The 25,537-nt window shown below is 39.8% G+C and overlaps 1 protein-coding gene across 1 annotated transcript in view; it reads right to left on the bottom strand.

Moving 5' to 3' along the window:
- The window catches only part of SEC24D (SEC24 homolog D, COPII coat complex component), an 866,900-nt gene that overhangs the window by 689,245 nt on the left and 152,118 nt on the right, over positions 1-25,537 (bottom strand). The window contains exon 2 of the mRNA XM_044061657.1: positions 19,290-19,477. Within this exon, the coding sequence (XP_043917592.1) occupies positions 19,290-19,434 (145 nt within the window). The 5' untranslated portion in view covers positions 19,435-19,477. The remainder of the gene's footprint in view (positions 1-19,289; positions 19,478-25,537) is intronic.

Below are 25,537 nucleotides of genomic sequence, written 5' to 3'. Positions count from 1 at the left end.
ATCCTTAGCATCTTTTTCCCAATATACTCTGCATCCCTCCTCAGCACATGTCCAAACCAATGTAATCTTGCCTCTCTGGCTTTGTCTCCAAACCTTCCAACCTGGGCTGACCCTCTAATATACTTATTCCTAATCCTGTCCAACATCGTCACACCCAGTGCAAATCTTAACATCTTCAACTCTGCCACATCAAGCTTTGACTCCTGCCTTTTTGTCAATGCCATTGTCTCCAACCCATATAACATAGCTGGTCTCACTACCATTTTGTAGACCTTCCCTTTCACTCTTACTGGTACTAGTCTGTCACAAATCACTCCTGATACTTTTCTCCACCCACTCCATCCTGCCTGTACTCTCTTCTTCACCTCTCTTCCACACTCACCATTACTCTGAACTGTTGATCCCAAGTATTTAAACTCATCCACCTTCGCTACCTCTACTCCCTGCATCCTCACCATTCCTCTATCCTCCCTCTCATTCACACACATATATTCTGCCTTAGTCCTGCTGATCTCCAATCATCTTCTCTCTAGAGCATATCTCCACCTCTCCAGGGTCTCCTCTACCTGTTCCCTACTCTCACTACAGATCACAATGTCATCTGCAAACATCATAGTCCACGGGAACTCCTGTCTGATCTCGTCTGTCAACCTGTCCATCCCCATTACAAATAAGAAAGGGCTCAGAGCTGAACCTTGATGTAATCCCACCTCCACCTTAAACGCATCTGTCACTCCCACCGCAGACCTCACCGCTGTCACACTACCGTCGTACATATCCTGTACCATTCTTACATGCTGCTCTGACACTCCTGACTTCCTCATACAATACCACAACTCCTCTCTAGGCACCCTGTAATATGCTTTCTCTAAATCCACAAAGACACAATGCAACTCCTTCTGACATTGTCTGTACTTCTCCATCAACACTTTCAAAGCAAACATCGCATCTGTAGTGCTCTTTCCTGGCAGGAAACCATACTGCTGATCACTAATCATCACCTCCCTTCTTAACCTACTACTCTTTCCCATAACTTCATGCTGTGACTGATTAATTTAATCCCTCTGTAGTTACTACAGCTCTGCACATCACCCTTATTCTTAAAAATCGGTACCAAAACACTTTTTCTCCATTCCTCAGGCATCCTCTCACTTTCCAAGATTTCATTAAACAATCTAGTTAAAAACTCCACTGCTATTTCACCTAAACACCTCCATGCTTCAACATGTATGTCATCTGGACCAACAGCCTTTCCATTCTTCATCCTCTTCATAGCTATCCTTACTTACTCCTTGCTAATCCACTGCACTTCATGATTCACTATCCGCACATCATCCAACCTTCTCTCCCTCTCATTCTCTTCATTCATCAGCCCTTCAAAGTACTCTTTCCATCTGCTCAACACACTCTCCTCGCTTGTGAGTATGTTTCCCTCATTATCCTTTATCACCCTTACCTGCTGCACATCTTTACTAGCTCGGTCCCTCTGTCTATCCAATTGGTACAGGTCCTTTTCTCCCTCCTTAGTGTCCAACCTTTTATACAACTCGTCATACACCTTATCCTTAGCCTTCACCACCTCTCTCTTTGCCATGCACCTCATCTCCTTATACTCGTCTACTTTCTTCATGTCTCAGACAATCCCACTTCTTCTTTGCCAACCTCTTTCTCTGTAGTAGGGCATCTGTTTGACACCATGAATCCTCTTTGTGAGGTACTTCTGATGCCTTTCGAGCTGCTGCAGATGTCTTGTGAGGGGCGTTGTACTCTATAATGGGTCTAATGTGTGTCGAGTAGAGGGGAACAATGACCTCTTTTTTCCTGGATGAGAACCCTTTTGTAATGAGTTGTACCATGTAGAAGGATTTCCTGACTACTGTGGTGATGTCATTATCAAAGGAGAGACTACTGTCCACCTGGGTCTCAATGTCTCATCACACATTCGGTGTTAAGTAGACTGCCGCCTATGTGGTAGTTCATGGGTACAGAGTTTTTACCAAATGGGATGGCAATGCACATTTTGGCATTGAGCTTGAGGCCATGGCTCTGACATCAGGCATATGTCTCAGTGAGGCCCTTCTGTAGGATATCCACATAATTTGGGGACTCTACTATGGTTCCTAGTTTGCAGTCATCTGCAAACTTCGTTAGCCAAAGGCCTTCTGTATTTGGTATCTACTTCTCTGAAGTACAGGGTAACATGAGAGGTCCCAGGACTGAACCCTGTGGTACTCCACTTGTCACTGGTTTGAAGTCAGATTTGGAGTCTGCAACTTTTACAGTGTGGGTTCTGTCGGTGAACCAGTTGGCAACCCATCTTGTGACATAGGGATTTATACCTAGTTTAGTGAGTTTAGCTATAATTCCAGAATGGGGGATGGTACTGAAAGCCTTGGTGAGGTCAGGATAAGCTGTGTGAACCACCTTACCCTCATCTACGGCTTTGTTGACTGCCTCAAAGAAGTCGTTCAAGTCCAGGAGGCATGATTTGCCTTTCACAAACCTGAACTGGGTAGGGTCCAGAGTTTGGAGGTTACCAATGTCTTTGTTTATGAGTTCCATGATGATATGTTCCATGGCCTTACAGACCAGGCTCGTCAGGCTAATAGGGCAATAGTTCCCGGGATCAGTGGTGGCTCCCCCTTTGTGGAGTGGGATAACTGCTGCTGTGCGCCATTCAGTGGGCACAAAGCCTGACGTGAGGATATGACTGAACATGGTGCTTAGGTGGGGAGCCAGCTCATTCTGAAGTTCATGTAAAATGCAGCCTGGGATGTTGTCCGGTCCCATGGATGCTGTGTTTTTGGCTTTAGAGAGTGCAGCTTTTACCTGCATAGTTGTGATTACAGGGACTCTGCATTCTTTCTGTATAGATATGGGCCCTTCAGGGGATGAGAAGGGGGTAAAGTTAGCACTGAACCTATCTGCCAGGATGTTGGCAATATCAGTTGGTTCTGTAATTTTCATGTCTTTGTGCTGTAACTCAGAGCAGATCTGGGTGTTGCCATTGAGATTCTTGACATAGCTATAGAATGCTTTGTGGTTGTCCCTAGAATTAGTGGCGATTTTGTTTTCATAGCTAGCTTTGGAGGATCTCATAAGGGATCTCAGCTTCTTACTGAAGCTTACCAGGGAGCTCCTTTACTCATGGGATTTTACTCTCTTTTGCAACAGTTTCTTCCTTCTGTTGTAGAGTTTTTTTATGGCAGGGGACCACCAGATTGGCTTCCTTTTTTTGGAGGACAGCGTCTTGGTTCTGTTTGGGATAGCACAATCCATGCATTTGTGTAAGTGCTTATAGACTGCATTTGTGTAGGATTCAGCAGTTGTGACTGTATTGTCCATCTGCATGGGTGTCATGAAGTTCACCACTTCTGTCTTATTAAGCATGAAGTTGGCTTTGGAGAAATTTTTTACCGTGGTTTCCTTAATGAGGGGTGGTGGCAGGATGTGGACATCTAGGATGATTAGCTTATGGTCGGATCTGATCAACGAGGAGTTGACTTCAGGTGTGGAACACCTGTCACTCATGTTGTTAATGAATAGGTCTAGGATATTGTTGCCCCTGGTGGGGTGTGGATAACTTGATCCAGGGCATTGGAATTTATGAATTCAAGAAAGCGTTGAGTGAAGGAGTTGGTACACGAGTAGTTTTCCCAGTTAATGGAAGGGGAGTTGAAATTGCACATTATTAGGGTGTTTGGTTGAACCCTAATATTTTCCAGTATATCAAGAAAAGAGGAGTGGGAATCCTTGGGCATGGTGGGGGATCTGTAGCAAGCTGCAATTTGGATTGCAGTTTTGCCCAGAGTTAGTTGCACTTGGATAACCTCAGATGCATTACGCTGAGCAACTAGCCTGGAGGTGTGGATATCCTTAATGTATATGGACACACCTCCGGCTTTGGTGTTCCGGTCTAGGTTAGGTGGCCGAAAAGTGTGGTATGAGTTATAGCCTGGTAATGCAGTGGTGCTCTCTGGAGCCTTTAATCAGGTCTCAGTCACTGCACACATATCTATGTTCTCCATTTTAAGGAGTGCCTCGAGGGAGTGCATTTTGAGATTTAGACTTCTAGCACTGAGTAGCATTACCCTCAGTTGTTGCTTGCCTGTTCCTGTTATGGTGGTGAATTTGTCATTTGAACCTTGCCTAAAAAAGGCACTATAGGGGCAGCAAGAGCCTTAGCCAGTATCCGGAATCTCAGGGGTGACAAGTGCAGGCCATCTCTGGCAAAGCATCGTGGTCTGTCGACCATGTCATCCCAGGCAGACAGATACTGGATACCCTTAGAATGACACCAGAAGCTTAGTCAATTGTTGAAGTCAATCATTTTGTCCTTGTACTGTGGTGTCATTCTGGGTGATGGCAGGATGCTACTCAGGGCTAGGGTCATACCTGCCTGGGCTACAAGATCGGAGAGCTCTTCCATGTCTCTTTTCATGTAGTCCAGGGAGGTACATCTCGGGTCATTCACACCAACATGGACAATGAGAGAGTCATATTTGTACTTGTTAGGGAGTGACCTGAGTGTGTGGGTTATGTGGCAGATCCTGGCACCCAACAGGCAGCTGACAGTAACCTTCGCCTTGTTTAGCCTGGTGAGTGGGACAACAGTGTGCCTGACTATAGAGTCACCTATGACTAGTGTGTTGGGTATGTTGGTTTGCCTTATGGGCTGTGGTTGAGTGGCACACTGAGTCTGTGGGCTATGTGTCATTTGAGTTGTGTTTTGGGGGGTGGAGGTTGCTTGCGTTTCTGCTTTGGAGGTCTCTGCTGCTTGAACAGATTATTATTGAGAGCCTCCGTGAATGTTTTTGTGTTTCTATGTGTGGATTTTGGTGGTGTAGGTTTAGTGGGACTATGTGATGAGTGTGGTGTGGTGCAAGTGTTTACCTTCTCCTCTTGACTGTCAAGTTCAGTCTTGGTTGGAGAGAGCTTTACCTCCAGTTTGGCTAGATAAGTGCATCTCTCACAGGTTGTAGTGTTGGGTGGTAGGAGGAGAGGGTTGTCTGTGTACATGAGGCAATTGCTACATTGCCCCAAGATGCCCAGATTAATCAGATAGACAGGAGAGAACACTGGGAGCTGACCCTTGGACATGCCTGAATAAAAAAATATTTTCCTCTAGACAAGTGAGGAAAGTACACAAATACACACTTTATTAACATGAGTATGGTATTAATTACTGACGTGCAAAAACACTGACACACATTACATTGATTCCTGCAAGTCAGGAGCACTTAGACAAATAAAAAATTATGCAAAACTACACCAACCATAAAAGAAAACAATCTCCTTTGGCAATCAATGAACACAAAAAATGCAATGGAAATGGATTTTATAAGTTAATGTGCAAAGTTGAGGTTAGGGGCACGGGTAGGGTTATGGTTAGCACACGAGTACAGATGGGCAAGTAAAAGATTAGGGCTTAAAACACATGATTAAGGACGGGCAGGGGTTCAATGCACCAACTTACTCGTGTGTGATAATCCTAACCCTAACTCTAGCCCTACCGTTGCCTCTAACCCCAACCCTACACACTACCTCATGACAATCCCTTTTATTAACAGTAGCACTAAACAGGACAGGCACCAAAATAAACACACAAAAGAGAAAATCTATCCCTTTTCCTAGCACTTACTCTTTCCTCAGCTATTGAGCACACCTGTGCTCATGTCAGCGCACACACACACACACACACACACACACACACACACACACACACACACACACACACACACACTTTCTCTTCCCTAATGCAAAACCTTTTAGCATATTTGAAAGTTTCGACATTAACAAACTGTATACATATCTTCTCAGGAAAAGAAATATTTGATGTTTCTGTCGCTGATTCCTCCACTCAACAATGAATGCTTTTAACAAGTTCCAATACTGCAAATATCTGTCAACAAGCAGTGCATTTGAAAGACTATTTCAGCCATACTTATTTATTCACAGCTACACACACACACACACACACACACACACACACACACACACACACACACACACACACACACACACACACACACAGACACATACAAAAGTTCAGACAAAGCCATAGTATGTAAAATTATAAAGAAGTTAGGGTCATAAAAGAAATAATTTAAATTATATAATATTTATTTACTGGTTGACATTTACTTACTGGGAAAGTCCAACTGAGTAGAAGCACATTTTTAGCAGAGGCCCAGGGAGAAAAGCTCCAAATTATTACAAAACATTTTAAGAACAGTAATTTTACAATCTTCAAAAATAAAACAAAAACATCTGCAGTTTAAATAATTATAACAAATTAGAAATAATATAAAAACATCGGTTAAGAATCGATACAAGGTATACGACAATCATTTAATATTAAGAGAAATTTTAGACAGTTTGTAGAGAAATTAAAGGTAAGTTAGTCTAATACAAATAGGAATTGCAATACGAGATGAGGGAAAAACAGGCTTATGGTATACTTGAGAAAGTTAGGGAAGTGAATTAGATAGCACTTAGGAAGTAAGTGAGAAGGGAGAGTAAGGAGGTATAACGAATGAAAGGTACTTGTTCACATTTAGGGATATAGTTTATCCTGGTTTTGAGCAAGAGCAGAGCCAGATTTTAGCTAGGAAGTCTTTCAGATTGGTTTTGAAAGATGGGAGAGAGGGTATAGAATTAGAAAATACCTATAACAAAGTGGCAAAATTTGCTGCTAATTAAAGTTATAGATCTCATCACTGTCCCTCTTTAACACACTTAAGCTGGTTGGAACTACCCCACTTGCTTCTCTCCCAGATTCAGATTATCGCTTCTCCTCTCCCAGATTCAGATTATCCACTTTATTCTAATCTATACCAACCATCTTTCTACCCTAGTTTGACTCCTCTTTATCTATTCATATACCCCTTCCAGGTCTCTCCGAAGTTCAGACCAAAATTACTACACATCTATAAACCTAAGAACAAAATTGGTCAAAACCTCTTTAGCTGCCACCCTTCTATCTCCTGGAACAAACTCCCACTGGAGATTCAATCCCTTAAACAACCAAGTCTATTCAAATCAATGGCTAAAGACTACCTAAAAAGCCACTGGATATGTCACTGTACTCACCCCCCTTAAACTGTCATCTACTCCTATTGTTAGTACTCTGTCAGCCTTTTACTTGCTCCTGTCACTTTTAGAGCCATCTATCTACCTCCTTACCTTGAGTTATTACCTCTTACTCCTTCTTATAATACCCTTACTTATTTACAACCTGCATACTTTGTCTTATTACAACTACCTGGCTATATCAACAACCATTCCCTTTTTTTTTCTATCATTGTTTATATATACTGTATTTGTAATGAAACTCTCTTCACCTTACTATTTTTCTAGACTGTACTTTTCTTAACTCAGAATATTTGTATTTCCTTTTTATATATTTTTATCTTAAGTACTAGCAAAACCTTATTGTTTTAAATAGTAAAAAAAATATGTAATCTTAAATGTAAATGGTGTGGAACTTTTCTCCCTGTGTCTCCACTGAAAAATGGCCATCAGCTCAGCCGGATAAACCCAGTCAACAAACGTAAAATAAATAAATAAACCTTATGGATACAGGTAAAGAGTTCCAGGCTTAACAACCTTCTACAAATACAGACTTGCTAGGTTTGTAGACAGGAGTTTTTGGTCACTGGATCGCAATGACCGACTGGGAACTCAGTTGTGTAGAACATTTTAAGTGCTGGACAAGCAGAAGGATGCTGGATAATTTTATAGGTGGTAAGAAGTTGTGTATATGTTAGTTGATGTGGCAGGTCTAACCAATTTAGGCATTTCAGTGCTGTACAGTGGTGACTTCTAAAAAGGGTATGTGCTACAAATTTAGCAATTTTGTTAAAGCATTGTTCAAGTTTTAATTTTTGTGAAGCCTGCAGGTTAGTAAGTATGGGAACACTATAAAGAAAAGTGGGGAGGAGATAAGTAGTGGCAAGTGTAGTTTTATTGTGTCGGTGAGAGTTTTTGGCTCTGTAAAGCATCCCTAGTTTTTGACGAGTTTTCTTATGCAAGTTTGTATATGCAGGTCAAATGTAAGATCATCATCCACTATTGCCCTTAACAGTTTGCTATGAGAAGTGACTTTAGTGGTTGTATTATCAAGAAAGAGGACTTTACATTTTTTTTTTCATGACAGAGAGATTTTAGGGAACAAAAAGTAGTAGTTTGGTCTTTTTAGGGTTGAGCATGAGCCGTGTTTCAGTGGCTGATAAAGTTTCATGAGTAATTTTTTGGAGGTGTACCATGTTGTCAGATGTGCAAATAAGAGTGGAATCATCTGCATATTGTACTAAGGTGGCCTGCTGTGTAGCTGTACAGAGGGTGTTGGTGAAAATGTTAAAGAGAAGGGGGCTACGGAAAGAGCCTTGTGGTACACCGGTGGTGATTGGGAGGTAAGAAGAGAGTGTGAGTGCCATTTTACTGACTGATACCTATTGGGCAGGTAGCTTTTGAACCACAGAAGGGTAGGCTGAGAGAAACCTAGTGAGGACATTTGAAGTAAAACTTTGCTGTCACAAACTGTGTTGAAGGATTTAGACAAATCTAGTTATAAGGAAGTTTGCCATTATCTCTACCTTTATTGACAGTACCTATATAGGTTATAAGGGCAGTGCTACCACTATGGGAAGAATGGAAGCCATGTTGTGTAAGGGATAGGAGTTCGTCCTGCAGGACATAGTCTAACAATTGTTTTTGAATATATTTTTCAAGTATTTTGATGAGGGGAGATAAGATTGCTATGGTCTAAAGTTATTAATGTCTGTTTAATTTCCTCCTTTGTCCAGAGGGATAATGTGTGAATTTCTCCAGATATATATATATATATATATATATATATATATATATATATATATATATATATAAAAGAGGGGGGGATGTGTGATTTGTGGATTGACCTATTTATAAGGATTGAGACAAGATAGGCAATGTTACTGGCTGCTATTTTTAGGTTCTTGCTTGGAAGGTCATCAGCTAAAGAAGAGCACAGTTTAAGTTTAAGAGTAGTTTTGCATAGGATGTGTGCACAGGTTGGAAGGTGACAGTAGATGTGCTGATATCTGGTGTTGGGCACAGCTGGGATTAGATGTTGTGGTATGCTTAGTCAAAGATGCCATACTATCTTAAAAAAAATGAGTTGAACTGTATTGCAGTTTTAAGTGGTGAGTTATCAGGAGACAGGTTTCGGATGGCCGGGATGTAAGATTTCTTTAATGGATTTCCAAAATATTTTTGGGTTGTGTTTCATGCTATTTGTTGTCGAATGAAAAGCGTTTATTTTTGTACATCGATAAAAGTTATGGTGTTTTGGATGTGACTTTTTATTCTGTCCTTGATAATAAATTAACGAAAGAAGCTTCGAGTGTTCTTTCTGGCTGTTTGCACTCAGTTTAGTTATTATTCTAAAAGTTATTATAGTACACTGTCTGTCTTCATTTATTTGCTTTTTAGTACTACTGCAAAACATTCTGAAGTTTTCAAGATACTGAAGTGTTTTATATTTTTGCCATTCTTTCCATGCTTTTTCTCTATCCTGTATTAGCATCCTACTCTTTTTAGATAGCTGAACTGCATTATTTGTTTTCAGTCACATCCTTCTAGGAGGTACAAGGCTATTTAGGATACTTAGAAAAGTTGTACTGAATTCAATTACAACATTGTCTAAGTGGAGGATTTTTAGTAAGTTCCAGTTAATAAATGATAGTGTAGTAATGAACATTTCTGAGTTAAACTTGGAAAGGTTATGTGTTGTTTTATAAATATGCTGTTTAACTGAATGTGTGAGATGTCTAGTCATATAGACTGGAAGATGATCACAGAGAGTCTGACATTGCAGCTGTGATGGAGTATTTGCTAGGTTCTGATACTAGGATCCAGTCTAATAGAGAATTTGAGGTCTTGCTATAATGTGTGGGGCTATTAATTAGTTGTCTGAGACCATATACGTTCATGCTAGGTGTAGGGAAGTTAGACTTTATGTCCAACCAAATGACATTCACATTGCCTTGTGTTATTTTTTCTTGTGAAAATGCTACGGATCTCCAATGTAGGATATTTTTCAGTATAGCTGTACTGTTACTAGGAGGGACGTAAAGGACATTTATACATACTTGTTTATAATTGTTTATGATGAGGGAAGCAATATGAAATTCTGTGAACGGAATTTTGGTGTTGGTTTGCTGTAAGGTTGGTGCTGGAAAATATTAAAGCAATGCCACCACCTTTTCTCTTTATACAGTCATTATGGATGATATTATAGCCAGGAGGTGCAACATTTGAGTTGTTTAGGTTGGGTTTAAGCCAAGTTTCAGTTAAAGAGAGAACACCAGACTTATGGTGGGGAATCCAGGCATGTAGTTCAGCAGTGTTATTTCTTATACTTCTAACATTTATTGCAGCAAAAATTAGATCACCAGGGATGGGGACTGGTTGCTGTTGGATTACAATTTGGAGGAGAATTTTCTCTGTGTACATTATGATAGGTGGAGCCAGGGTTAGGGTGTATATCTCCTCCTAGAAGCAATTTAGTATATTGGGGAATTATGCTTACTTACTTTCTGGAGAGGATTCTTGCATTTATTGTTATGGTTTGAGATGAAGTGCAATTAATCAGCCTATAGTGGGAATAAAGGTGAGGGGAAACATTAAATAGGTTTAGTGCAATGTATGGAGAGTGTAAAGAGGAAGTATGAATAAGTGGTTGGGACAGAGTTGGAGAGATGTTGCGATATTTTATTGTGTCATGGTATGATGAAAGATGGTACAGTAGGAGGAAGAATAGAGGATCAACTGAAGAGTAGCATAAGATCAGTTTATACCTGAGCGCAATCAGTTTATAGCCAGAACCAAACAATTAAACAGATGCAAGTAAAACAGGTTGTCTGTCACTTCCCGAGACTAAATAACTGGCATATGCAGGAAAGTCTACTGGTCAAGCAAAAGGGGACAGTGGCCAGCGTATTAAGAGGTCTTTAGTGCACAAAATTTTTCACAGAGACTTTCAATCACAGAACAGGCATATAGTTAACCGATTAAAATTAATATGTAGCAAGGTTCTTCATGATAAATATGCTTACATTAAACACTGACAAAAATTCTCAGTAAACTTGTAGGTGTAGGGCCTTGTGGCAGAGCTCCTGTAATAGTGAGGTCACATTTAGTGACTGCAAGCTATTAAACACTGACATTCTCAGTAGACTTGCAGGTGTATGGCCTTGTGGCACAGCTCCTGCAATATCGAGGTCAGATGTAGCGATCGCACGCTCTGCTCTATGAAAGAATACAGTGACTGGGCCAACAATTCTGCCTGAAATGCATAAGAGATGTCATCATCGTCATTGTCATTAATCCCCCTTTTCCCATTTTTAGATGGAGTCGGGTATCATATCAACATTAGTCAATGTAACCAAATCATATAAAGCCAAAGTTTACACTACTGAATGGCATGCCCTACATTTATCTAAATAAAATTTGAGTAGTGCTTCATAGCTACATCCAGCAGTGTACCTGGGACAGGAGACAGGCTGCAGGTCTTGTACCATACTCACAGTCAGTTTGAAGTTCAGCTAAAATGATTCTATATGTGATATGGAAGAAATTTCCAAATTTCTCAGAGCAATAAGACCTTGTACAATCCATCATCTCTGGTCAGATACCTTAGAAAAGTAAAGTTGCATAAGCCCACCTTACCTGTAACAGCAAATGTTCAAATGGTAACCATTTGAAATGTCGGGACCCTCTACAACAAGTCCCAAAACATGGAGACTGAATGGCCGAAAGATCAGAATTACATATACTAAGTCCGAGATGTCATTTCTCAGAATAGTCCCTTCTATCTGAGGTACGTCACTCTTGGTTCACACACACACACACACACACACACACACACACACACACACACACGCACATATATATATCAAATAAAAAATATAATGCGGTGTGGGCAAACTGGATTCCCAAACAGTAAATGCAGAAAAAAGATACGAAACACCAGACCACAGCAGATGAAATCAAATAAAACTCCAAAATTTAATCCAGAAATCAAATAAATTTATTGAGTTGTCTGATGTAGTAGCTTTGGCTACGAAAAGCACTCACCATTGTTTGTACTGCACTTCTGGATTAAATTTTGGAGTTTTATTTCATTTCATCTGCCGTGGTCTGGTGTTTCCTATCTTTATATATATATATATATATATATATATATATATATATATATATATATATATATATGTATATATATATATATATATATGTGTATATATATATATATATATATATATAGAATTTTTTTGGGGGGGGGGGAGTTTAAAGGGGAAGAGCAATTTTCGAGATTCGCTCTTCTCAATGTTTTTGGTATTTTTTTTCTGCTTTTTGGCACCCAGCATTTAGAGTGCCGACATTTCAATATGGAGCTTGTTGGAATTTTACACTGCGTCAGTGGCATACAGGTTCCAAACCCTGCACTAACCCACTCTGGCAACTTTCCAGAGCTCAGACCCCCCCCCCCCCCTTCATCTGACTCCATGTGGCAGGCAATTGGCTAAGTCCCTTCCATCAGTAGAAGCCTAAGTACCTGTCACAGAATGTCAATTATTCAGGATTTTAGTGCTACGTAGAAAGAACCAAGAATGACCAGAAGCAAGAATTGCCTGAAACCAACCAATGCACAGACACAAAACACCAATACAAATAACCAAAAAAACAACAACAAAACAACAGGGTTGGATGCCATTGAATTACATACAAAATAAGGGGGACAGCGGGTGCTGCCACCGAGGCAGTGTGAATCTCAAACATCTACTGTTAAAGGTAAGTAGGCCATATGCAGCTGTACTATTTTCATCTTGGTGGCATATGGGTAGATTCCCAAAGCTTCCCTCCCTAGGAGAAGGAGGGGGAATAAGGATCCAGAAGCCCTTGCAGAATGGCCCTCATAAAGCCTGCTCTGAAACTTATGAAATAATTCAGTTTGTAGTGCTTTGTACACGTATGAATAGAGTGCCAGGTTGCTGCCTCTAGAATGCTTCTACAGTCCATTCCTTTCCAATTTGCCATGGAACAGGAAAAGGCTCTGGATGGATGTGACTTAACCTTGACTGGAATGGACACCATCGTGAGAGTAACAATAACAATATCAGAGTAGACCCAATGAGCAATAGTTTGCTTACAGACATGTTGACTGTTCTTAGCCCTAGAAAAGGAAATACACAGCTGTTCAGCTTTTCTGAAGGCCTTAGTTCTGTCAAGGTAATACCTCAGCTGCCTGTGCACATATGCAGAATATTTTCTCCCTTGTTTTTAGGTTCTAGAAAGAATACTTAGAGAATGATGGCTAGATTCACGGTAAATACACAAACAACTTTTAGCATAAAGGATGGATTAGTGCACAAAACAACCCTGCCCTTGTGGAAAATCAGACAAACTTGGCCCACCATGAGAGCTTGCAACTCAGAGACTCGTCATGCAGATGTTAGAGCAATATGCAAAACAGTTTTCCAAGTAATGAACCTCAAATCAGCTGGAAAGGAAGGCTGAAATGGAGATGGGATCAATTTTTTTAAGAACACAGTGGAGATCCCAAGGAGCAAGAACTTGCTTTCAAGGGGGTCTCAAGTGCAACACTCCATTCATAAACTGTTTGACTACAAAAAAAGACAAAAGAGGGGGATCCATATGCAGATAAGCTAAGACGGTCGCAAGATGTACCTTGATAGATACATACGATAAGCTACCATTTAAGTATTTTAAGATCGGATTGGAGACACCATACTGAGCCTTTTTAAATCAATTAGGCACTACCTAGGAAACCTCTTCCACTTGTAAACATATTTTTTTTTTTCAGTTGCAGGTTTTCTTGACTCCTTAAATACCTGCTGCACATCCTCATTGAACAAATGCCTAAGGTATCAAGACAGAATCATCCAGACTGTCGGTAGCAGGTGCTCTAAGTTGTAGTTCTCCAACTGCCCATAACGCTTTGTGAGCAGATTCATAGTGTGAGGAAGCTAGTACTAATTGCCCTTGGCCAATTCCACTAAATGGGAACTAACGCTACCTGTGTCAAAAAAGGGGGTTACCACAATGACCTTTGGTTATTCTTTCTGAATCTTCAGAAGTACCTTGGGTATTGGTGAACAGGGCTGATATGCATAAAAGAGCTTTCCTTTCTAAGAGAATAAGAATTCTTCTGTCCTCCAAGCAAGGCTGCAAGGATATCTGTCTCTAACAGAATTTTACTAACCGTCTGTTTTGAAAGGAGGCAAACAGAACTACATGAAGTGTTCCCACATCTGGACCAAATTGTCCAGGCAGACCTCTGTCCTGAGCTTCCACTCATGAAGGTCAGCCCAGGATCTGCTTTGTCAGCATGCCAGTAGGTTTTGTTCTGATGTGTATATATTAGGCCTAAAGCATCAGAAAATACTGTAAGGCTTGCTCCCAGGTCAAAATCAACAGGTAAAGAGGGTATGACCTTGTTTGTTCAGGTACCACATGACTGTAATGTTGTTTGTGACCAATAAAAGAGGACTTGGAGAGCTTAAGTGGTGATGAACTCTTAAAGTCTGAATCACTGCTAACATTTCCCTGATGTTTATTTGCTTTGTAGCATCTGAAGGACACCATTTGTCTTGCAGTAGAGCTCCCCTGGACACTGTTCCCCATGCAAAATTTGACAAGTCCATCTGGACTGAATGAACTGGGATATGAAGGGAGAATGGCAAGTCTGGATTGAGAGACATCTGATCCCTCTACCACTATAACACTCATTTCACAAAAATTCAGCACTGGCACCTGGAACTCCAACAGAAACAGGTGCCGGGTCCAAAATTTTTTTTAAGTACCATCTAATCTTTCTCATGTTGAGTCTGGCCAGTTCTGCCATGAGGATCACTGATACCATGAGGCCTACAATTTTGAGAAACTCTCCTACAAGGCAGCTCCTTGAACACAGAAATCCCCGAAAATGTTTTGAACACTCAGGACTTTGTCTTTTGGAAGAAAGCCATACTTTTCTTGTGTCAGTCTTTCACTCCTGGAAGACAATTCTTTCCGAGGGTGTGAGACAGGACTTTTGTAGGTTCAACCTGAAGTTAAGGACAATTAGAATATGATAAGCATTCTTCAGATGTAAAGTCACCATAAAACATTAGCCCAGAAGAAAGGGTAGGACCATCTGTAAGGTGAGCATTTTGAATTTCAGTACTTTCAGAAAGGTATTTAGGTATGACATACGACACTGGTCTCCATGATAGCTCCTTTTTGGGTAAAAATATTCTAGGGTAAAATCCTTTTCCTTTTTATGGTCCAGGAACTAGTTCTATAACCCCTACTTGCAATACATGAAGTAGAATCTGAGAGAACAGATGTGTCTGGTTTGGTAGGTATGGGGGATTTTCCTGAAGGGAGGAGGATTTTCTGCCCACTGCTAAAAGTACCCAAACTGAATTATATTCAACATACAATTGACTGAGATTATTTATGGCTAGGCTGCTGGGTAGAGCAAAAGCCTGAGGGGAGGAGAAAGGGGAGGAAAGGCGGGATACCCGAGTCTTAGCAAAGTAATTCTTTAGCAGAGAAATTAATTTTTTTCTGAGAAATGAACACCTCTTATTTGGTTTGGAAACATTATCCTCTTTTCATTTCTTCTTGCTACCCTGTCTCTTGTTAGGCTGGATTTTTGTTTGTTCTGCCCTTTGATGTCGGAAACCTTTTTAGTGGAGAACCTGGGAATATGAAACACTCTTCTGTTCAGCAGACAAGGATACAGCAGTCATCTACACTTTAAGCACATTACAAAATACATTTCCACATGAAGCCCTGATCAGCTAAAATTCTAGAGTCTAAATTACTAGATTGAGTCAACTGTTTTTCCTGAGATCCTACACACTTGTCAATTTTATCCAGGATTAGAAGAAGCCAAGACTCTCTTGTTAGAGTTGGCAGCTGGAGAAAAAGTTGACACTGGAGCAAAGAGAAATGAATGATCAGAGTACACCCTGTATTTCCTCATATTTCCTCATAGTCTTTTTAGTCACTAGCTCACTAGCTAAAGGGGATTTACATGCAGTTTTATAAATTTATAAGGCCATTAACAGAGAAGGAACATTCAAAACATTTGGAATGTCATCCTTAATAAGATCATAAACTTTACCGGTCTCTGGTGTTGCTTCAGAATGCTTCCAGTTAAATATAGGTTCATAGGTATTAGGCTATCTGCCCGAAGGCATTTATAAGCCTAGCCAGAATGTGTTGGCTTTCGCCACACCCTTACATTAGTTCCCTGTGCCTCTGTCCAGCAGAGCCGCTGAAGTGATCCCCGGGGTAAACTTTCTGTTTCCCATCCACTCGTCAATGTTTCTTTTGAAGAGTGTTAGCGAATGTAGATTGGAATCTTGTTCCAAAGCATGGGAAGTCTCTGGGACAGGAATCTATCCCTCCAGCACGGCCTATTTATTGTTGTGGTGAGGTGTAGATCCCTAGAGCGTGTGGCTCGAGGGGATCAGGTTTTCTTTAGGTGGAGCATGTCCATCAATTCTGGGTTAAACATGGCCTTGTATGTCAGGCAGAGATCATCTCTGAGTAGGCGGTATGCAACTGAGTACAGCTAGAGTTTCTTCAATCGAGCTGCATAGGCATCTGTTTCAGGCCAAGGATCCTCTTGGTAAGGTACTTCTGTGGTCTTTCCAGCTGTTGCAGGTGTCTTGTAAGGTACATCCCAAATGGGATCTATCTATGGGATATATCTCAAAACCTAGCTAGCATCTGTATTAAGGTTGCCTTTTGAACCTGTTCACCTTCCAATGAATCAGACTGAATAGACTTAGTGTTCACTACTATCTGCTTCACAGTACCCATCAAAAGTTGAGGCACTAGACTGATCTCTAAAGAACGTAACCCCACAATCATTCTGAATAAGTTCATATTCTCCGAGATTAGCTAACTGTAAAACAGTCTTAGCTAAGGAAAACACATCAGTCCTATACATGGTAATAACCTGATTGTCTGTCATGTTTTGTTTGTTACCCCAGACTACTACTTCACTAAAGAGTTTGGGTCCCCTGTACCTGAATCAGGTACTGAAACAGCCCCTGGAGGATGTGTCTGACCCCATACCAATTAGGGCTGTGGGCTTACACCAGAGACTGACAGGGAAAAAGGTTAGTGGTCTGTGGGACAGTTTAAGGTAACAACAGATTCATAATCTGTATGCAGAGACATGTTCCTGTTGAGATTAGATTGCAAAATATAACAGTATGTGGAAAAAAATCCTGCTGCACATGCTAGGGAATATGTTTCATAGATTAGAGAGTATACAATACTTCTGAAAATCACAACTTTTAACATTAGCAAGCACTGTGCAAAATAATTTGACTTTTGTATAATATTACAGAACATATTGACACAGTTCTGAATATCAGATCACCAAAACTCATCAACTGCAGAGCCAGCTCAATGGCATGTAGATTCATCAACAAGCCACACTGGCTGAAAAGCAGAGGATCTCGTGTATCAGTGCAACCAGTATTATATTTATAAACCCAAACAGTATACATATGCACCCAATATACATTTAAGAATCATGCATGCAGTACGGAGTCAATGATCCGAACACCGATTATTCAAAACATCAGTTATCTGAACGCAGCCTTCCAAAGTTTTCGGGTAGGAAAAATCATAAAGTTTGAATATGTAAATGTTATACATATTCGCTTGTGCTTGGTTTTTTATGCTGTAGCCCGCTAAAGTGTGAAAAATATTCTTTATAGTCTGCTGGATTCGCTGAATGGTTGAAAAGTGTTCATAGGTTCATACTAGGCTATCTGCCCTAGGGCATTTATAAGCCTAGCCAGAATGTGTTTGGCTTTCGCCACCCATTTTAAATTTATTTTGCTATGCCCTTTTTCGAGGTTAGTATACTGTGCCTCTGTCTAACAGTGACACAGAAGTGATACCCAGGGTAAACCTACGATCTCCCATCCACTCATCAAGACTCCTCTTGACGAGAGTCAATGAGGGACTCTGCCTAACCTGGACTGGGATTTTATTCCAGAGTGAAGGGAGCCTCTGGGTTATGAATCTGTCCCTCCAGCATGTCCTATTTATTTCAGGTGTATTCTCTGTGTACAAAAATAAAAAACAAGATTTTAGAAGTTTTTTATCCGGTTCAATTAAATGTTTGATTATCCAAACAGTTTGATTATCTGAACTACCCTAGGTCCCAATTAGCTTGGATAATCAACTCTCTACTGCACAGTGTAGTACAGACATACTCTACAGCACTATAACTAGTAGATGGCTTCCCTAGGTATCTGTCAGAAACTCAAACCCTCTCCAGTTGTGTCCTACAAATAGCATCCTGGATAATATGCCAGTTTGCCACCAGGCATATAGCTCATGTTGGCTTTTATCATCAATCAAACAGCTGCTTTTTTATGTACCTTTGTACAAATCTGTCTGAATGTGCATGCATACCACAGCCAGCCACCATGTTGTACAGCCTCTCATAAACAAGTCTTCTTAGATGCTGAAATAGGGTTTTCTTCTGTGTGTAAACTTTACTCATTGTACCTAACAATGCAATAAAACAAGTATCAAGGTGCAGAAAGTGCCTATACAAGTGTGTTTGAGGTTCTGTGAACGGGCATTACACTGCTCTTGGCAATGTCCAAGATCCTCAGTCTGTAGGATTCATCAGTGCGTGTATGTTCTAATGATGATGCAGTTTGTGAGCTTTTTGGTAACATGGTAGGCAGTTTTCATGACCACAGTAAAGTTTCCTGTAGCCTTCTAGAATGTTCCAAGCCCTGCAGTTCAATTCATGTCCTCTTAATACAGCATGACTTTAAAATGTATAAAGTAACTGTAAGCACACTGTGATGGTTAGCAACTTCAAGTATGATACAGCAGGAGGTATTCTGATGGCATAGCACAGATGTGAAATTATTTTAATTATACCCTATTACATTAAACGTCACTGCACAACTTGTCCATCTGCAAGAATTTGTGCTGTAGTGCTGTCAAATGTCAATATAAACCATTAACAGTTTTCAACATTACTATTGCCTTGCACTAAAATGCACTTAAAAAAAGTTAAGAAGTGAAAAAAAAAAGTTAAGTAACTGCTTTGACCTGAACTAAATAAAAGCAAACTGTACTTGTATTTTTAAGTACTGGATATGTATCACCCTTCTTGTAACTGGTCCTTCCCCTTCAATGGTTTAGTAGATCTAAACCCAAACATTCATTGAAAGGTGAAAAATCCTTACCTGGGGCTGCAGAGAACTGCTGAACTGTTCCACTGTAGTGACCATAGAATGGCTGAGTAGAGGTTGGTCCATAAGCTGTAGGATAACCTCCAATTCCTGGCTGAGGCTGAGAATAAGAAGTTGCAACATAACCTTGCTGACTCATGTTCACAGAATTTTCATAACAAGGAACAGATGTTTTATCTAACCTGCAATAAAAAAAAAAACGTACATTCAGTGTAGCTCAGCCAGTAATCCACAACAGCATTATATAACATTTTAAAGCGGACACAACACAGTGCCATACATCTTACAGCATAGTTGATCTAAACAGAAGAACAAGACAAACTGTAATTTAGTAAAACTACAACTCAAAACATTTCAGTGAACTATGTGGACACAGGACCCTCTCTGAGGAGGAACAACCTACCTCTAGCTACATTTGAGAGAGTTACACTTAGTTTGTGTCTACCTATTTTTTAATGGAAGTTAATAAAAAGCAATAATCGTGGTTTCATTATACCCTCTTGTGAGGATCAGTGCTGCACACTTAGCATGTCTTCGAAAAGTGGATATTTATTTGCTAACATCCGAACAGTACATACACATTCCACAATGGTCTGCTATTTTTACACAGCTGTCCAGGAATTAAAGACAGACAGGTGCCTTTTCCCATTAACTAGTGAATATTACTGTTCCCACTCCTGCCTAAGCAAGCCATAATCAAGATGAACTGATCATCTCTTCTAACTACTGCCGGTTTATAAAGTAATTAAGGCTTTTGCTTGGCTCACAAAAATATATTACAGTAAATATACAAAGAACTACCAAATTATGTGACTACAAAGAAGACACAACAAATAATCAGTTGTCTCCTCCCTCAACCTTTTCTGTGCAGGAACTTCAATAAATTTGCACAGGGCCTGTTTAAGGCAATCCAGTCTCTCTCTTCAGCCTTCTCTTCCAGTTTCTACCCTGGTTTAAAGAAAGATATTCACCCTTTTTGCTCAGAAGAGCATCTTTCTGAATATGAATGTTGAGGGACTGGACTAAACCTCACAGTTACCATCCCCAATTCCCAGTGAATCTGAATCTGTATACACTCACTCTACAGACTCCCTAAATGAAGAAATATCCTTTGGAGATACAATTTCAAAATGAACAAATATTTTTCAAAATGAGGGTAAGAAGGCATCAGAATCTGAGAAGCGATATTATGAGTTACTGAGTATGGATTCCCCAAAATTCCTGCCAATGCCTCCCAGTATTAAGAGCCTTAGAGGATGCCTTTGCTTCTGCCTCCATTTCTCCAGACTACCAATCCCCTGCCTCCAAGAAATCGGACAAATTTTATGGAGTATTCCTCTGACAGATCCTGCTATTATTTCTATGGATGGGGATAGAATGTCTGACACCCTTTCTGCTTCTAACCCTGTACCAAATGATAAAGACAGACGTGGATTCGATAGACTTGGAAAAAAAGATTTATGCATCTTCCACTTAGGCGTTTTCAGCAATCCTTGCCAAATTCACGTCTAAATATTTATTGTCTATTTTTGCTAGTATGCAACAAACATTAACTAGCTTACCTAACTCGAACACTAATTTTACTTTTTACTTTAGACAATAAGATGCTATCTTTAATGGTCTGGGCAGGATATGCGTGAAAGCAACAAACCACTGGCATATGGGAGCAGTGAGTAGCATTGCCATCTCACAGCACTTGGATTTCTAGTTTGAGTTTTTGACAGTTATTCCTTCTATACTGAAATGGCGTTTACTCCCTGTCTCATTCTGAGGTCTTTTGAATGGACTGTATTGCTTGAAAAAAGCCTGCTATTGTATAAGAGAAGTGATTCATCTACAAAGATTAATCTCACTTGCATGTACACTACAGAAATTGGGAGGGGGGTGTATGGATGGATATATTTATTTTATTTTTAGTCTGAAGGATGGCTGTGTATAAAGTCCACTATTGCTGAAATGTGGGAATTTTAGTATTTCATGGAAGAAGATGTGTGATGACAGCAGAGGATTTCTACAGTAATTCCAAAGTTGTGATTTGCTGACAGCCACAGTAAAGAGTAATGTGCCCAGAAATCCATGCGGTTTTGAAATAGTGAGTGGTTTCCAAGAAATGTGGGATACAGTCCAAGTACTCGGCACCTGTACTGTATATCAGTTAATTTCACAAATTACTAGCAAGAAGCCCCTTCACCACCCAGGACTTATCAGAAAATATTCAGAATTATTCCACTGGTGACACAGAAACAGTTCAATGATAATGACAGGGTTGCCATTGATCTCAAAGGGCTTTGCACCATCAGTTTTATACTGCTTAATGTTCTGTGTGAATTTATGGTTGATATGTGATGAGATTATATATATATATATATATATATATATATATATATATATATATATATATATATATACAAGTGTAAGAGATGATTCTACAAACCTTACTTCTGATGCAAACATACAGACAAGGTATTCAGCTTTAAGGCTAATGAACACTGTTCTAAGCTATAACCAACACCAGCCACACCCAAATAAGCTTCACGCTGTACAGCTAAAAAGCAGACTTATTTGTAGTGGCTTTCCAAGAATTTGCCTACCTCATGTTTTGCCCAATGAGACCCAGATGACCATGATGTTAGTGACATCAGGTCAGATTACATGTTGTGCCACCAAGAGCAGCCTTTGGTTACTCTGCATTTACATATCAAAACATAAAACACAAACACACATGCCACACACACACACACACACACACACACACACACACAAAAATGTTTTCCAGGAGGGAGCTAATAGTACACTTTTCAGTGCCACTAACTCTTCAGGCTACCAACATCCAGACCAATCCAGCACCCTACAGTTACTATACAGTCTTACAATTAGACAACTATACTATTAAATTGTGGTAACTATATAACGGCAATTTCTATCACTCTTTAAAGTGGATGCCAACTGTTACAATCATACACACCTCTCAACCTAGAAACATCAAAAATCTGGACAAGGCCTGTGAAAAATAAGTACAAATATGTAAGCTGATTAACATAAAATTAGCCCATATAATTACTTAAACCCGCCCACTCCAATGGAATTATGGGATACCCACTTTCAAATGCAAACTGAAGAATAGACAGCCAAAATACGGCACTAGTGTCCCCCTGCAGCCATTCCAATGTCCCATTACCTGCCTATTTTGCCACATTTACCATAAACACTAATGTGCATGCTGCTTTACTTCTACATTGATTATTTGGATTTTATTTTTACATTTTATAGCACAATGCATACACACTGTATCCCACACTAATAGACATCTGCTAAACAAAGCAATACTGTCTCACAATGAAAATAAACATAGCCTTAAAACTTCTCTGCCCTTGAAACTCACATTCATTGAAACAGCATTGAAACCTACACCCCATCCAAAGAAAATGCATCTGGCCAGTAGTGGAAAAAGGTTACATTTGGGCTAAATCACAGGCCCCTTGCACACAAAACAAGAAACATACATGTATTCTTTCATACACCTTCCTGACTTTATTAAATTATATTCCTTGTATAATACAGCACACTTGTTAGAGCACATTTTAAATTTACTGTTTGAACATTTTTCCAGTAGGCAATGAAACAAAATGGACCAATGACAAAACTGCCCAATTCAGAACATTTCCATCATAAAAGTCTACTTCCACACACATATTTTTTCTTATAATACAGCACAGAATATAATCATGCTGATTTTCTGTTCCTGAATTTGGGTTAATATTTTTTGCTCTTTCCACTGAGACAGAAATGCTCTTGTGCATGACAATTTCTCACTTCTGGTGTATCTTTGACTTGTTACACCCACCCACTTTACAACTACAACACAGTACAGTATCAGCAATACATCTGCATACTGTGGGAGTAGAACCCACAGTCTTCTGTACCAAAACATGTATTTAGCCTGTTATGCTATTAACAGTGCAAGCAGACTCAGCATAAGCAGTCCTAAACTTCTCTTCCCCTGAAGCTCTCAGCTCCTTGTAAAATCCACTCAACATTCAACTGTATCTCTCAACTTTGCAGCACAAGAAATCTGGAAAAAGACAAATTTTATTTGGGGGTGGGGGAACAAAAGCCCAAAAACCAGGGACACATTTAAACATTGCTTGTATAATTTTGGAAAGTTGATAGAATAAAATGTTGTGTTACTACCATGCATTTCACTGCCAAGACTTGAACCCAGGACCCTGTGCACTACAGTCAGAGCAACATATCACTATGCCAAATTTGCAGTTTCCTGAAAGATAGGAACTTTAGGAAGACTGAAACTTAAATGGCTATCATTTAGTGAATTCTGTTATCACTTCTTACCATAGCTCTCAACCTCTTAGCACAAAAAACCTGGACAAAGCCAATAATGGGTGAATACAGAATTCAGTTCTCACTTCTCACCATAGCTACTCTTAGCCTCTTAGCACAACAAAACTGGACAAAGTCAATAATGGGGGAATACAGCCCCAAAAATAGGGACAAATTTCTAACACTGATCTTATAAACTAAGAAAATTGCTAGAATAAAAGGTTTTGTGTTACCATTTATTTTCCGAAGAATATGAAGTCTAAAATTCAAATGCCTGTCATTATTTAGTGAGTTCAGTCCTTCACTGATTTGTCACAAAAATCCAGAAAATAACAGATTTTATGAGGAACAGAACAAAAATATGAGGCATAAATCTCGGAAAGTTTCACTAGTGGTGGTGGGTAGGGAGTTTAGGCTCTTGTCACCTGTACTCAAGGTACAGGGTTTGACCTTGAGTACCTCCTCTAGCTACCAGGTATATTCACCTGGGGCATTACACACACACACACACACACACACACACACACACACACACACACACACACACACACACACACACACCTCCATCCAAAGGCAGTAAGGCACACAAAATGGCAGCTTAAATCTCCATCCATAGACAGCAAAGCATTTACCCATACCTCGCATCACAGCAGCCTGTTCTGTTCTTGTTAACAGCCGGAAAGAGGCCTTGAGTTCAAATCCGAGAGGCTGACAGGCCGTTTCATGGAGCTGATGTCATCGCGCACGTGATGACGTCAGCTCAAACACCTGGAAAATTTTTTTAATAAAAAATGCTGGAAAATTCAGAAATTAAGGGGTGCCACTCAGGAATTGTGGCACCCCATTTTTTTGGACCCCAAAACTCAGTAAAACACGAGTAATTTGGTACGGTTGGGAAGTATGCAATCATATAGTAATAATAATGATAATAACATTAATGGTCCATGGAAATCAGTGCTCTACCCCAGAAAATAAATAGAAGTAAAATAAATAAAAATAATCCACATGTTTATGCAATAACACTTATATACACTGCTAAGCAGGCAGCCACAGGTTTCAGGCAAAATAACATGACTTTTTATTTAGAGAAACTGCACAATATGGTTTGAAAATTAAATGTATAGATATACTCTTACCACACAGAAATGTGGAATAAAAAGCTTTAAAATAAAGAATACATCATGTAACAGCTAACTGTTTCTACTACTACCACTAACTGAAGACAACTGTAATATGTTTAACTCTGATGTTTAAGCATTTCAGAAGCTGCAGAAGACACAGAAGAACCATTTATAAACATCAGCTCAGTGCCTCTTATCCTCTGCAGATTTTGTTCTACTTCTCCCAGGCTTGTTAAAGGACCACCAAATACTCCAAAGGGAAAGCACTGATCAATGGGATTACCTGCTGAACTAGTTTACAAATGAAAGAGTCACTTTACTTCTAGAGCCACCAGGGGGTATCCTGGAATGAGTCAGTACTGGAAAATAGTTGGAACACTCCTTTTAGCTAACTCTCCCCATTTTCTTTTGGTAAAGGAGTTTCACTTCCTGATGGGTCAAAAATTTGAAAATGTCCCCAAAAAGAGTTGCTTAGATAACCAGAATGTCCCAAACCAAATACAGTTATATTGCTTCTGACAGAAAGTAACAACCTAAGGATCACAAGGCTGTAGTGTGTGTGAGTGTATGTGTACATGCATGTGATGCGTATGTGTGTCACAGTTTCACTCTTCAAAATCATTTTTCTACAGAAAGGAAAGTACAGTTATTTACATTTAACTTACAATAACAGTAGACGATTGAATGATCACTGCTGCAGTAGCCTTAGTTACATGGGTTATGTCCTGCCAAGAATATAACGTATTTCTATCATTCAAAGCTTCTGGATACCTTCCACACACC

This window comes from Protopterus annectens, chromosome 2.part0, assembly GCF_019279795.1.
Source record: "Protopterus annectens isolate FY-2018-M chromosome 2.part0, PAN1.0, whole genome shotgun sequence".
Lineage (NCBI taxonomy): Eukaryota > Metazoa > Chordata > Ceratodontiformes > Protopteridae > Protopterus > Protopterus annectens.
This window is presented reverse-complemented; position numbering and strand designations above follow the sequence as displayed.